Below are 14,476 nucleotides of genomic sequence, written 5' to 3' on the forward strand. Positions count from 1 at the left end.
ACATGCATTGGCACACCCAACATGTCTTTCAATCTGAGCACCAGTGAGAAAGTATGGTCATAACAGTAAGACACAGGTTTATTTCTTTCCATTAGGTTGCTGAAATATTTTGTTACTAAACTTTCAGATTTGAAGGCTTCTGTTTGCTGCACACAAAAAAGCCCGTGAACTCTAAAATGGAATCAAGACCCACTTGCCAAATAAAATACCCAGTCATATCCTATGTAAAATAGATGTGGTCTCCTTTCTTTGTACAGAGCTAAAAAACAGAAACTCCTGAGTTCTTCTCCTGGCTATGATGTTGATTTTCTCTGTGACCTTTAGTGACATAACTTCTCAGCCTCAAATTTCCCCTTCTATAAAATGGAGATTATATTGAAAATGTGCTGGTCATTGTAAGGCTGACATCAAATAACTACATAACAGTTATTTCACAGAGAAGTCAACAAATAAAAGGCTACATGTTTGTTTTTCCGCAGTTGCTCCTTCCTAAGAAAATAAATACTTTGCTATGAAAACATTACCCTCTACCTTGCAAATCTGCAGTGCTACGGTGTACAATATATTTCAAGTTTCCTATTAAAAAATATATAGACGGAAACATGAAAGCTGTTTGCCTACTAGAAAAAAATATCAGCAAGAGCTAGTTGTGTTTGTTCAGCAAAAGCTCAACTGCTGTTTCTTCCGCTGAAGACAAATTTGTCTGTTCCTTTTTAAAGTCATCTCTTTTGCTCTGTACATTCTATTAGGTGTCCTACACCTGGTTGTGATGGCTCTGGTCATGTGACTGGAAATTATGCTTCACACAGAAGGTAAGAATCATTCCGTTGTTTGGGAGTGAAGCCGTGGGAAATTATGTAAAGCGTCAGCAGAACAAAATTGTTTTTCTCTTGTGTACTTCTTTTAGCTTGTCTGGTTGCCCTCGTGCCAGGAAAGGTGGCGTCAAAGTTACTCCTACCAAGGAAGAAAAAGAAGACCCTGAACTTAAGTAAGTGCAGCAGCAGGGGTTTATCAGCCAAAAGGGAGAACAAGATTGTGCTTGGTACATCCAAGAAATGTGCAAGTTATTCTTAGACGTATGTGGGTGTATCCTACTGTTAAAGCTAAGATAAAGGATATTTCCACAGCTAGTGAAACTGGTGGAACATTTCATTCCGGTCCTATCTGACACAAAGTGTGGCAAAATTTAGGAAAATTCAGTCTAAAATTCACAAAATTTTAGACTATGGCAAAATCTTGCTATGTTTGCTTCAATAAACTGTAGCAGTGGTGAAACTGAACCCTAGATCCAATTAACAAATTCTTGGAAACATTCACCAAAATCTCATGTATCACACCTGGAAACACAAAGGGTGAAATCCATCGCTGTGCAAAGAACTACCACAAGTTACACGTTAAGTCCCTGAAAATATGGATTACTGGGGTAGAAGTGGTACATAGGCCTTATGCTATCCCTTTTCTGTACAGGGGTAAAATTTCAACCAAGGCAAAAAACTGATAATGACTTATGAGGAGAGACTTATGACTTATGAGGAGAGGCTGAGGAAACTGGGATTATTTAGTCTGCGGAAGAGAAGAATGAGGGGGGATTTGATAGCTGCTTTCAACTACCTGAAAGGGGGTTCCAAAGAGGATGGATCTAGACTGTTCTCAGTGGTAGCAGATGACAGAACAAGGAGTAATGGTCTCAAGTTGCAGTGGGGGAGGTTTAGGTTGGATATTAGGAAAACTTTTTCACAAAGGGGGTGGTGAAGCCCTGGAATGGGTTATCTAGGGAGGTGGTGGAATCGACTTCCTTAGAGGCTTTGAAGGTCAGGCTTGACAAAGCCCTGGATGATTTCGTTGGGGATTGGTCCTGCTCTGGGCAGGGGGTTGGACTTAGATGATCTCCTGAGGTCCCTTCCAACCCTGATATTCTATGATTCTATAACTCTACTCAAGTCCACTTTATTCCTAACTTGAGAATGTGTTCTGTGAAAATAAATAAATAAACGAGCAGCTGCCAAGGTATGTAGGACCAGTTCATTTACAACAAAGGACTTACTTATTTCCTGCGCTGGTCTTAGTATTTACTATTTCAGTTAGTGATTGTCTTTCGGATGTCTGGTATGTCATATGAAAGGCCCTAGGCATGTTCTCATTAATACTGACAGAGCTCTGCAAAACTACCAGGGTTCACTTTGCCAAGTATTTGGAATATGTTTGGAAAATAACAGGTTTCCACGTGCAGAAAACCACCTTTTGTTTTTAGCCAAAAATTTGAATAGAGAACAAAAAATGTTGCCTTTTCACAAACCCGTTAAAATGTGATTTTTTTCTCCCCTCTGATGATAATTATTTTTCTCTTTGACATAGTTTTGTATGATGTCAGTGCCGAAGTGGTTAAGGCATACAGCTGTATTAGAAATGCCTAATCCTGAGATTTGCCAAACACCGATCATTCCCACTGACATCAGTGGGACCTTCAGGTGCTCCTTGGGATCAAGCCCTAGTACAGTAGCACAGACAGCATAGTAGCCACTTAGACTCTTTTTCTTAGATGGCTGTTGTTAGACTATTGTCTTCTGTTCTCTTGAGTAAATATAAGGATTCTTTTGCTGTGTTTCTGTAGATGTCCAGTGATAGGCTGTGATGGCCAAGGTCACATATCAGGTAAATACACTTCTCATCGCACTGCTTCTGGTTGTCCTTTGGCTGCCAAGAGACAGAAGGAGAGTCCTCTCCATGGGTCTTCATTATCCTGGAAACTGAACAAACAAGAGCTGCCACACTGTCCTTTGCCAGGCTGCAACGGGCTGGGTCATGTTAATAATGTTTTTGTCACCCACAGAAGGTATAATTTTGTGTTTTCTCTCTTGTTTGTTGTTTTTTTCTTGACAATCCACTGTAGTGTTGCTTTTAAAAAAATAGAGCTGTAATCTAATTAAATTATGTTGAATTCTTATAAAGAGTTTATATAGCAGTTGAGGTGATAGGAAGCTGAATAACTTGAGAGTTTGCATGAGGTTACAACTATTTTTAACATTGCCCACAAGACAATGACTTTCACAGATCTTTCTAGATTTCCTGAGACTGATTACAGGCTTTTGGTACAAGAAGAAGGTAGCTAGACTTATATGAAATTACTAGTATTGATTGTGTATCTTTGGCAGATAATTCAAAATGTTATTGAAATTTCACCACAAGGTTTTGCAGAAGCAACAATTGCATTAATTTTGTTATTACACAAATTGCTAAATTCTTGCTAGCCATCCCCATGCAGGAGAACGTTTACATGAGACCTGTGCTTTCTAGATCCAGCCCTGAAGAGATTAGAAGGAGAAAAAAATCTTAAGAACTTCACTAGTTAACATGATTTGTAAGATGATGCATTTTCCCAGTGTAGAGAAGACCAAACAAGTTTCTGGTGGTCTGCTAGCATTGGGACATCCTTCTGGCCAGTAGTCTGCTCAAGATAAAGAAATAGTAGACTATACTTCAAATCTTAGAAGCCCTCACTGCTCCGTGTGTGGAAACACCACTTTCATTAGAACCCTTATTTTTCACAAGCTAAGCAAAAACAATACTTTGTCCCACTAGTGCAAAATTTCCCTTCACTCCCAGCTTGACTACATCAGAATATGAATCCCTCTGCCATTTCTCGAGCATAGGGGTATTTCTTTTTGTTTACTTCTAAAGACCGTGCAGTCAACCTTAGCCCTTGAGTGCTCTCTACAAATGGCTTCAGATAATTACCAATTGTAAGATTTGAAATAGCAGATAACTCTGACAGTCATCAAAAAGCAAAGTGACTATATATAATAGAATCTCTTAAAAAACCTATAGTATGAATCCAGAGGTATCATCATATTGATCATTATTATGCATCATCAAAATGATACAATAGTTAGGCACAGTGAAAATCTGTACATCAGATTTTTTTTTTTTTAATTGGTATACTCAGCATTTAAAGGCATGCTACTGCCCCCTTTTTTCTGAAGTGTAATTCCTCAATAAACATAGTGGAAAGTTTTGCTTAAAAATTGATGGGCCAATATGACCTCAAGATTTCTGTAAATATCACATTCACATAACCTTAGAATACTTCCCGCTGCTATTTTCATTTGTTTGAAATGACTGTAAAAATAGTTTGCTTCGAGGCTGAGACTTCGGTGCCAATTTTCAAGTCAGAATTTTTTTTTTTACAGCTAAAATAGCTTTGTGAATTATTTTATTTCCTGTAACAAGGTTATAATGGAGCTGCTGACATGACCTTAGGAATAGAGGTCTGAGCATGAGCACTGTAATATTACTATGAAAGGATTGCTTCCATTTTCACATGGGTCACAGCATTTTTTCTATCTTTTCTAGCTTGTCAGGGTGTCCTCTGAATGCACAAGCCATAAAAAAGGGCAAAATCTCAGAAGAACTAATGACTATCAAGCTTAAAGCAAGTGGGGGTAAGGAGACATGCAAATGATGATTACATTTATACAGCTGCTAGGGACCCGATTCTCATTTACATGTTGCCTCTTTACACCATATAAAGGGGACTGAAAATGGATATAAATGTATTTAAGTTCTCATTCTTTTAAAACAATAACAAAATTTCTTCACGGAAGATACACATCATTCACACATCATTTACATCCGTGGACCATAACATGTGAGGTACACAACTAAGTCTGATTCAGGTTTGGGGTTTGTTTTTTTCTGTGTTATTCATAAACCAGCAGGAGTTAGCTCAGTTAAATAAAGATTTTCAAACAAACCCACAGAGGGATACATGTTAAAAGCAGAGTTTAGCTACCTCGTTTCCATTAATTTCATATTATATTGCTCAGTCTCCATGCAATACTTTGACAATTCTCCCCACATTAAATAGAAGGGAACATCTGTCAAATAGTTATAGGGAACTTGATTCTGTTTCCAGTGGGTAGGGCCCAGTGACAGGATTCAGGAGACTTTGGTGGTATTCTTTACCCTGCTGCATAACCTTCTCTCTTGCCCCACCCTTTGTCCATATTGTCTATTTAGACTGTAAGGTCTTCAGGACAGGATCTGTCTCTTACTGCATGCTTGTAATATGCCCAGCACAATGGGGTGCTGAGCTTAGGGGCCTGTAGGTGCTACAGCAATAAAAATAATTAATCTGCAAGCAGAATTAGACCCAGAGTGAGGGGAAAACATTCATCACGGGGTTCAGGGGGCTGCTCAGTACATCTAGGATCAGGCTTGTGTTGAGCCTTTGGTGAGTTGTTCATTTTCAGCTGGTAGGTGTAAATAGAGAGTGCTGCTTTTTCTCCATGTTGCTTTTTGCCTCTTTTGGCCTCTCTACAATTTCCCTCTCACAGTATTTTAAACCACACCATGTATCACAGCAAACTAAAGCCCGGATCCTTCTGTATTGGTCAGCCCATATAGAGCTCCTTGCAGTACCAGGGCAGATCTTCAGCTGGTGTCAATTGTCATAGCTCTATTGAAGACAATGGAGTTATGAGTATCGGACCCCCTGGAGGGGGAGGGGGAGAGGAACTGCTCTTATTTTTCTGCTACATCTAAAATTCTCCACCAAAACCACAACATACCCTGTATTATTGTTTTTAAAGATTGTGTTTTGGATTTTCCTCTCTCAATGCCCACAGATCTCCTTTCCCTCTCACATCTCTCTCCCTGCTTTGGTTGATTGTTTTACTGAACAGTGAGGGGACCTACTCTGACAGGGAAATACACTGGCTCAATGAAACTCAAATTACCCTTTGACCCTTGATCTCTCTTCCTGCTTTCAAGGACGCTTCAACACAGGATGCAGTTTTGACAAACAGTAAAAACCCATTTAAAGATCCCCAGTTTAATCTGAAAGCCTGTTTTTTTATGCTACACAGTTCAGTGCACAGGTACCCACAGAATATTACTTCTTTTCACATGTTCACATTTAAACCTGTCTTTGGTCCATTCACCTTTTTGCAGGTATTGAGAGTGATGAGGAAATCAGACACTTGGATGAGGAAATAAAAGAATTGAATGAATCCAATCTTAAAATTGAAGCTGACATGATGAAACTTCAAACCCAGGTATAACAACAAAGCAACAATTCAACCAGTTCTAATGTACATATATAATGTTATTTTTAAGCTTATGTATCCTTTTTCTCATCTACATACATGCCATTGCATTATGGTTTAAACAAATTTTGACAAGCTTTTTCCATTTAACAGTGAACAGGTGTGTATTAGTATAAAAGACTTGCAGGGTGAATAAAAGGAACGAAGCATTTTGGGAACTAATCTTAGCAAACAAGGAAATCATATTTACGGTATAAAATGTGCACTTTCTTTTGTTAACCACACGCCTGCATATGATATCCTGTGGGCATTTTAAGAACCAACATAGAGAGGCTTCATAATAATATAATGAAGCCATTAGGTCACAAGACTGTGACTTCTTATTAACACACTCTAACTACTACTGAAAGTAATCCTTATTATTATTTACAGTTTTCCCTAGTTCTGTTCACAATGTTCAGCTAATGAATATTTTTATTTAAATAGTCTGAATTTTGCCTCTGCACAGTAGGTAGCAGACAACAGCTGCATTTGCTAGCTTGTGCAGTGCATTAGGTAGGGTAGGAGCTATTGCAAAGGCACAGTTCTCTTGATCTTTTTCATTTTTTTATTTCTGTATAGGAGTGAGTTTATGGTGAAGGTGCTGGTTGCAGGTCCACAGTTCAGGTTGAGCTGAGTATGTAAATACACAGGGTGACGTATATACTCACTCCTATTTCACCTGCTGAACTAGGTGAAAGTGAGAACAGAAACTTGCCTCAGAATGTTAGGATCATTAAGATTCTAGGTTGAACTTCCTGAAGAGTAACAGATCTAAAAAATAAGATTGAATCCAACTTCATCCCAAACAAGTTCAATATAGTTTATAGTGGCCTCAAATGACGATTGTGTGGTATTTAGTACTGGTGAATCACCTGCATTATAGCCTGAACTAGAGACTTGCTGAATCCGCACATCCCCTGCTTGTCTTTGCCCTGTCACTTCTTAAATTGGCCTGGCCAACAATTGTGATTGTATCAAGAAGCTCAAGAGCAGGGATCGTGGTGATTTGTGCTGCTGCTTTCTTTATTTATGCCGCCACAACTCAAGGAGTTAATCTGGTCACTATCAGACAGAGATTCCAGCAGCAAAAATGAATACAGTGTGCAGAGTTCATGAAACCCTCTTATGAAATCTGTGTGCAGTTAGATACAAATGGGCCTGATTCTTCATGGCTCTATTCCTTAGGTGGTCATTTGCAGTTGTGGTAATGGTACCAATTCAGAATTCTGCAGTCTCACCGATGGTAGCACTTTCACCCACTTTGCACAGATATAAATTACTAAACAAGAGGTTAGGCTGTGGAGAGTCAGGATCCAGCATCTCTAGCTTCAGTTTTTCAGCACAGGTTTTTGCATGTGAACTTTCACGATGTGTACATGCCAAGCTCTCTCATTCTTGTTAGTTATTCTCCAGAAAAGGATGCCATTTTGCTAACCTCAGGTGCTTTTCAGTGTTGGTTCTTAAAAAATTATATTTTCTTCTGTCTGTCCAGAGACCGACTGCACAATCATATTTTTTCCATACACAACTTCTCAATTTCCTCCCCGGTATGTTTCATTTCTTATTGTCTCCACTCTCTGCCCTATTTCCAATCCCAATCAGTTCAGAACTCTAACCTCCACCAAGGGGGAGGGCAGGAAAGTAGCCCAAGAGCTAATACCAGTGTTGCTGCTATTATAGTCAATCAGCAGGGATGCTGTGAGAACAGAAGAGCAATGTAAACATCAGCTTTCTTCTTCCTTCCCGCAGCCCTGAGGCCACACTCCCCATTCCCAACTACACACTGACCCTTCCACCTCCCCAGCAGCTTGAGGCCTGGGGTCTCTAATCCATTTCTGAACTCATCTTCCCCACACAATACACTCCTCACTCAGCAGGGCCACTGTCTACAGCTTCATTTAAATAAGTTTTCCTTGTGAAACAACAGCAGAGTTCACTGGTTCAGAATTAATGTGACTTATCCCCTATTATGAGTATCTCGTGGCTGTGTTATGCGCAACTCTTATAAAAACGTAACTGAGGTTCAGATCTCAATTGGCAGCTTTCACAGTCTTGTGCTCCCTCTTCCAAGAGAAACCTTTCATTTTGGGTTCCAACTCCAGTCATGATGCTGCCAACGGTCTTGTTGTGTGTGTGATTTTAGATCACATCTATGGAGAGCAATCTGAAAACAATAGAAGAAGAGAACAAACTTATAGAGCAAAACAACGAGAGCCTGCTGAAGGAATTAGCTGGCCTAAGCCAAGCCCTCATCACCAGCCTTGCCGACATTCAGCTTCCACACATGGTAAGTCTGCAGCTAAAACCATTGCTGCTTCTTTGAGAGCATTTGTCTCCACTTTTGGCTGGCCAGAGTGGTCTACTCAGTGCATCACTGATGTGGGATCCATTCCCTCTCACATGGGACTCCCTTCCAGGGTTGAATCAATTTCCCCACACTTCATTACTCTCCCTCTACATGAGCATGATGCAGTAAATGCATAAAGTTTGGAATATTACTAGCTGCATTGTTTTAAATATTGAGATAGGGTTAGCATACATCCATATTTTCCCAGACATGTCCAGCTTTTTGGTTCTTAAATTGCCATCTGGGAGGAATTTTTAAATATCTAAAAACATCTAGGATTTTGCCATGATTGTTTTTCTCCAAAGAAGGGTTGAGCATTGAAGAAAGAGAAAAGGAGGACTTGTGGCACCTTAGAGACTAACTAAGGTGCCACAAGTCCTCCTTTTCTTTTTGCGGATACAGACTAACATGGCTGCTACTCTGAAACCTGTCAAGAAAGAGAGTGAATATTGATCACTCAAGAGAGTGCCCGCTTTTTCCCCCTAGCTCCCAGCGCTTGCGCTGCAAAACAGTTGTTTCACGCAGCTGGGAGGGAGGGGGGAGAAGGGGGAACGCAGCGCGCTCAGGGGAGAAGTTGGGGCCGGGACGGGGATTTGGGGAAGGAGTCCAGTGGGTCAGGGAGGGGGCGGAGTTGGGGTGGGGACTTTGGGGATGGGGTTGGAATGGGGGTGGGGTAGGGGTGGGGAAGAGGTGGAATTGGGACAGGGCTGGGGAGGCATGAGCAAATATGCCCCCCCCCATGAAGTGTCCTCTTTTTTGAATGTTCAAATATGGTAACCCTAATTGAGAGGTAGTGGAGCCCAAACTCTGCCCTGGTGTAAGAGGATGCAAAGCAAATATTTGATGCAAGGCAAGTATTTTATGCTAGTCCCAACCTGAAGGAATGTCCCTGTCCCATCCAGGGTTAAGCTAAGTCTCCTGGACTTCGAGGCACTCCAGTAACATGAGGCAATCTTCATCCATACAAGAATAAATCTTTGCATCACTTTCCTAAGGCCCCTCTATACAAGATTCAGGGTGGCTGGTGTGTATTCTCATTCAAAACAGAACCATGCCAAAGGCCAAGTGGGAGGAGCCATATTCACATACTGCCCATGCTTTACCCTCCAGGAGTAGAATCCCATCCCGTGTAAAACATTAGTTTATTTAAAATCAAACTACACTGCATGTCTCTGGGATTTGTAATGGGATATGGGTACCCTTAAGGATGGAACCTTGCATTTCTGGGTAGCTCAGGCTGGAAGTAACTGTAGTTGATATTCTGATGTCCTTCCAGTATCTTATGTGCAATGAGTTTGATTGTCACATTCTGAATTTTCCCTGATGTAGGGGAGAATCCTTTGGTGGCTCTGTGCTCTGGACCCCAGACATAAAGAGTGTTCCTTGAGATCCCTTTTCACTGCATTTAAGGAATCCCAGACTCATAGGAGGATCCCTAGGGGGCTTCCCTCGTTTACATCAACCTATAGGTTGCTCTAAGCTATGCCAGGTGCTGGTTCAGTCTTGGTCAGGTTGAGGATCAGGGAAGCAGAAAGCCACCTTTCCCATCCCCCCAACCACATCCATCACCAAGTGCAGCGCAGCCAGATCCAAGAATCTGGTTGTGGGTTTTGATCTACACTAGAAATTTTTGTATCCATTTTTTCACCATGACAAAAGCAGTGGTATAACTCCTATTCTAGACAGGGCTCAGACATCTTCACTCCTCATGACATGGAACCAGCCAACAGCATGGACCGCACTATATCATGATAATCTTCTCTCAGTAGATTTTCACAATGCAGTGTTGTATATGTCTGAATTCCAACTAAATTAGCTCTTAGCACCAATACAACTGCACCAGTGCCAGAAAAGAATCACAACATAGTCTAGGATAGACTAGGCCTTCTTCTTGGTCCTGTGAAGCAGTGAGTGTCTCCTGTGAGGTGATGAGCACTCTCAGCTCCTGCTACAGTTAAGATGAGGGTCTAGAGTCTTATTCAGTTGGATCTCTGACAGCACTCATCAAGTCCTATATTAATTTTACTGTACAGTCATCTTGTTGCAAACATGTGAGGAGTTTATTGATTCTGCTCTGTAATTTGGCTGGGAATTGGCCAACTCCCTTCACTGAAGATAATAAAAGTTTGGTTTGAGGGCCTGATTCAAGAAGTGCTTAACACTCCTACTGAAGTCAGTGGAACCCACTCACTTGGTTCAAGTCAGGCACCTGGTTAAGTACTTGCTGAACCAGGGCATTAAGGATTTGTCTCAGTATGTGTGTGCATTCTCTTTCTACCTGTCTTTCTTCGCGCTCTGCACACCCAGACACTCCCCGTTTTGTTCTTAAAACCCAGATTGTACATTTTGCTCATAAGGTTTTACCCCATTCCATCCCCACCCACCATGGTACTTTGTTCTGTAACTGCCTCTGGAGCTAAGAACAATGTATGCCCATTAAGATCCAAATCCTCCTTACCTTATTAACACACAATCCCACTGTACTCCAAGTCAGTCCATAGAATCAGAGACTATCAGGGTTGGAAGGGACCTCAGGAGGCCATCTAGTCCAACCCCCCCTGTTCAAAGCAGGACCAATCCCCAATTTGTGCCCCAGATCCCAAATGGACCCCTCAAGGATTGAACTCACAACCCTGGGTTTAGCAGGCCAATGCTCAAACCACTGAGCTATCCCTCCCCTCCGTTACATGCTTGAGTAAGGCACACAGAATGTGGCCAGAATTAAAGAGCAGGGCACACCTAAGACAAATGCCTCACACTCCCTTCTTAGAGGGTGAGCATGTGGTTCCCACAACACATTAAACTCCCTTCACCTTCAACGAGCCCATCAGTAACTTGGATGTCTGCCATGCATCTGACCTCAGCTTTCCCCAGTCGCTTTCAGACAGGACCGAAAAATTGTCACTTTGCATGTTGTGTGTTAACATTCTTTTTTTTTTTTTTTTTGGGGGGGGGGGAAGGCCTTAATTTTGGCTCCTGAAATTGGCATAATATGTTTTGTTTTCATTTAGGGGCCAATCAGTGAGCAGAACTTTGAAGCATATGTAAATACACTCACAGACATGTACAGCAATCTGGAACGGGACTATTCCCCGGAATGCAAAGCTCTGCTGGAAAGTATCAAACAGGCAGTGAAGGGCATCCATGTGTAGGATGTGAAGGCTGATGGGCAACAGAAATTACTTAACAGCAGTAAACTCCAGATGGATCTGTTAGGAGTTCATGTACTGCTAACGCGTGTAGGTTGCCGTGCTGCATTTACAATTGCAACATTGCACTAATTTTCCCAGCTGACATAAAAAGGAAGGAAAACACAACAGACTATTTGTATTAACAGCAATGCACTCAATTAATATATTGTATTTATTTCAGTACAATTCCTTTTTTTCCTTCTTTTGCACTCAGTTTTTGTAAAGTGAATGTAAAAAGTGTGTGCAACTATTTTTTATATTTTTATTTATTTCTAATCAAAGAGTTGTGTTTTTTTATCTTTTTGCGGCCTGCCATATTTTTACAAATGTGTTTATTAATTTATTTTCCAATGGGATTTTAAATAGACTGAAAGTTATACTGTAAATTAAATATCTTGCTGGGTTTGTACAGGAAGAAAAAAAAATACTATGAAAGTAACAAATGACTGAACTGTTGTTCTAGTTTTATTTTCATCACATCCTGCTTTTTTATAATGGCTTTGTATCAGAAGTGGGTTTGCAGTAAGGTAAGATGTGAAGAAGCAAGGAATGAAAAGATAAATGGCTCCCACTAGTGGGGAACCTGCGCTCTAAAAAGCACAGTTTGCTGGAACACAGTGTGTTGAAGAATTTGTTAGCAATAATGAAATATAGCAATCAGCAAAGCATTTGACTTGGCTGTGTGTTTTAGCCTACGCAAACAATTATTTAAAATGTTTCAAAAGAACTTCAGAATTATTTTAACGATGCAGGTTTTTTTCCAAGTTAGTTCAGAGAGAAAAACTAATCATCCCTAAACAAGAGAGATGATTTGATATGACTGGTACTTTTTTAGTACAATATGTTGTTACATTAGACAAGTGACCAATATGATTATGCATTTGTATTTGCAAAATACAAAAGCATCCAAACTGAACATTTTGTACATACCAGTTAGTCCAACAAATCTCCCCTGAAATGGCATTTATCATACTAGTTGGAACTGAGAGAAGCTTAGAAGGCGGCAACCTGGAGAAAAATAATGCTCCAGTCTCACTGTAATTGGTTTTCTCTTAACCTGAACTGTAGCAATGCACTGGTTGATTTTAACCCCTCCTTATACACAAAGACAATGTTGGTATCGAATTGGTTACCAGTCTTTTGGTAGGGTGCCAAGTGCTACAGTACATATGGACACACAGAGACGCACACGCGTACAACGGTACTTGGCTGTGCATCTGTATTCAGTTAGCCTGGGTTTTGAATTTCTGAATCAATCAGAGTTTAGTAGTTGCTATAACAGAGGCAATGTCTATTTCAGGGATTGTAAGTAATTAAGCACTGTTTCAAAAGTTTTTTTTATATTTATTTTTTTTAAAAAAAGGTATAAACAACCAGCTAAACTGCCTTTTTTGTATGCACACACACCTCATGTGCATATGTGCCTCAGTGTAAATGTATACATGGATCTAGCGTGTGTTTAATTTTTCTGTGCTACAATGAAAGTGTTTATTTTTATTAGCCTCATTTATATTTAGAATGAATATGGTGGCACTCACAGGCTTGACATATACACATATATTATTACTGTTCCTGCACAAAAAGTAATATTCAAAGGTGATTCAATTCATGCACTGTGATCACTGTTTTGCATTAGGTGGGGCTTGCTTTTCATTTGAGGGTTGGTTTAACCCTCTAATCTTAGTTTAGACAGAAGATGATGTATGTTCTTAGGAGCTGTGTTTATTTTTAAATCAATTTTTCAAAAGCTACCGTATGTGCTGTCTAATATAAATAGGAGGACACCAAACAAAAATTTGCTATTAAAGTTATTGTACTTGCTAAAAAAAAAAAAAAAAAGCAGACATTTGCTATACTTGTTAAATGCATACAAAATGAGTTCACTCATTACAAAGACTAAAATGTAATTAACTACATATTTTAACAAATTTGTTATATATTTTATTTAATTTACATTTTAAAAAAAATCTCTTGCCAACCTATATATTTATTACTATGATTTACAATGGCTTCAGGTTAATTTGTCTGTGTTTGGATTGTTTGCTCAGGATGTTTTGTGAAGTATGTTCGTATTTATTTGCTTCCTTTGTACTTGATGTGTTTTGTAATGTGCACTGATCTTTTTTTCTTTTTTGTGTTAAACTGCATTGATGAGCTATACTGTAAATTAGACCTTTTGTAAAAAGCAATGATGTATGCATTTTTTTTTAATTTGGAGTAGTTTGTATACTGTTTCTTCATACAATTAATATTTCTTACATCAAAGCAACAAAACTGTGTTCTGTGCTGTACATTTGGTGTATGGTAGGAAATAAAATTGATAATGAAACATCGCTGCAAGTTTTGGGGAGGGGGGGTTTTGAGCCTTCAGATAACAATCTGTATTGCACATTTTTAGCAGCACCTGGCACTGTACAATGTGTCAGGTGTTTTGCTTGCTTTGTGTACAAAATGTGTCATCCTTGTAAGTAAATTTATGGTACAAATAATTTAATTAGTGTTTTACATTGTCAGATGGAAGTAAGAAGAAAAATGGAAATACTTAAGTGATCCCTTTCATTACCCAGGGAAAAGAAATCAAGAAAATAATTACTACATTTAAACATTATTTAATGCACCATGCATTCTTTTCTTGGCAGTTTCAGACTCTACACTAGCAAAGGAAAGGATATGTGCTGACCTTTAACAGCTGCTAAATGGTATTTAAACATAAAAGCCATCATAAAGTTTGTAACAGTTAGGAGCCACCTACCATTTCAGTGCAATTTTTTGCTGAGATTTGCAGTGTTTAGACATTGCACAAATGAAGAATGTGCTGGTTTTAGAAAGAAGATATTTCCAGTTTCTAACTG

At 39.6% G+C, this 14,476-nt stretch overlaps 1 protein-coding gene across 10 annotated transcripts in view; it reads left to right on the forward strand.

The window, feature by feature from the left end:
• Window positions 1-14,097, forward strand: part of ST18 (ST18 C2H2C-type zinc finger transcription factor) — a 119,975-nt gene extending 105,878 nt beyond the window's left edge. For 7 of the 10 annotated variants that reach the window (XM_073331189.1, XM_073331193.1, XM_073331195.1 and 4 more), the window contains 7 exons: window positions 750-812; window positions 908-988; window positions 2,612-2,833; window positions 4,351-4,439; window positions 5,950-6,053; window positions 8,230-8,373; window positions 11,445-14,097. In XM_073331189.1, coding sequence (XP_073187290.1) covers window positions 750-812; window positions 908-988; window positions 2,612-2,833; window positions 4,351-4,439; window positions 5,950-6,053; window positions 8,230-8,373; window positions 11,445-11,585 — 844 coding nt within the window. In that variant the 3' untranslated portion in view covers window positions 11,586-14,097. Of the gene's footprint in view, window positions 1-749; window positions 813-907; window positions 989-2,611; window positions 2,834-4,350; window positions 4,440-5,949; window positions 6,054-8,229; window positions 8,374-11,444 lie in introns of those variants that run through there. The other 3 variants (XM_073331197.1, XR_012157219.1, XM_073331199.1) reach the window with 3 other exon arrangements.
• Window positions 14,098-14,476: the final 379 nt, after the last annotated feature.

The sequence above is a fragment of the Lepidochelys kempii genome, chromosome 2 (assembly GCF_965140265.1).
Source record: "Lepidochelys kempii isolate rLepKem1 chromosome 2, rLepKem1.hap2, whole genome shotgun sequence".
NCBI lineage: Eukaryota > Metazoa > Chordata > Testudines > Cheloniidae > Lepidochelys > Lepidochelys kempii.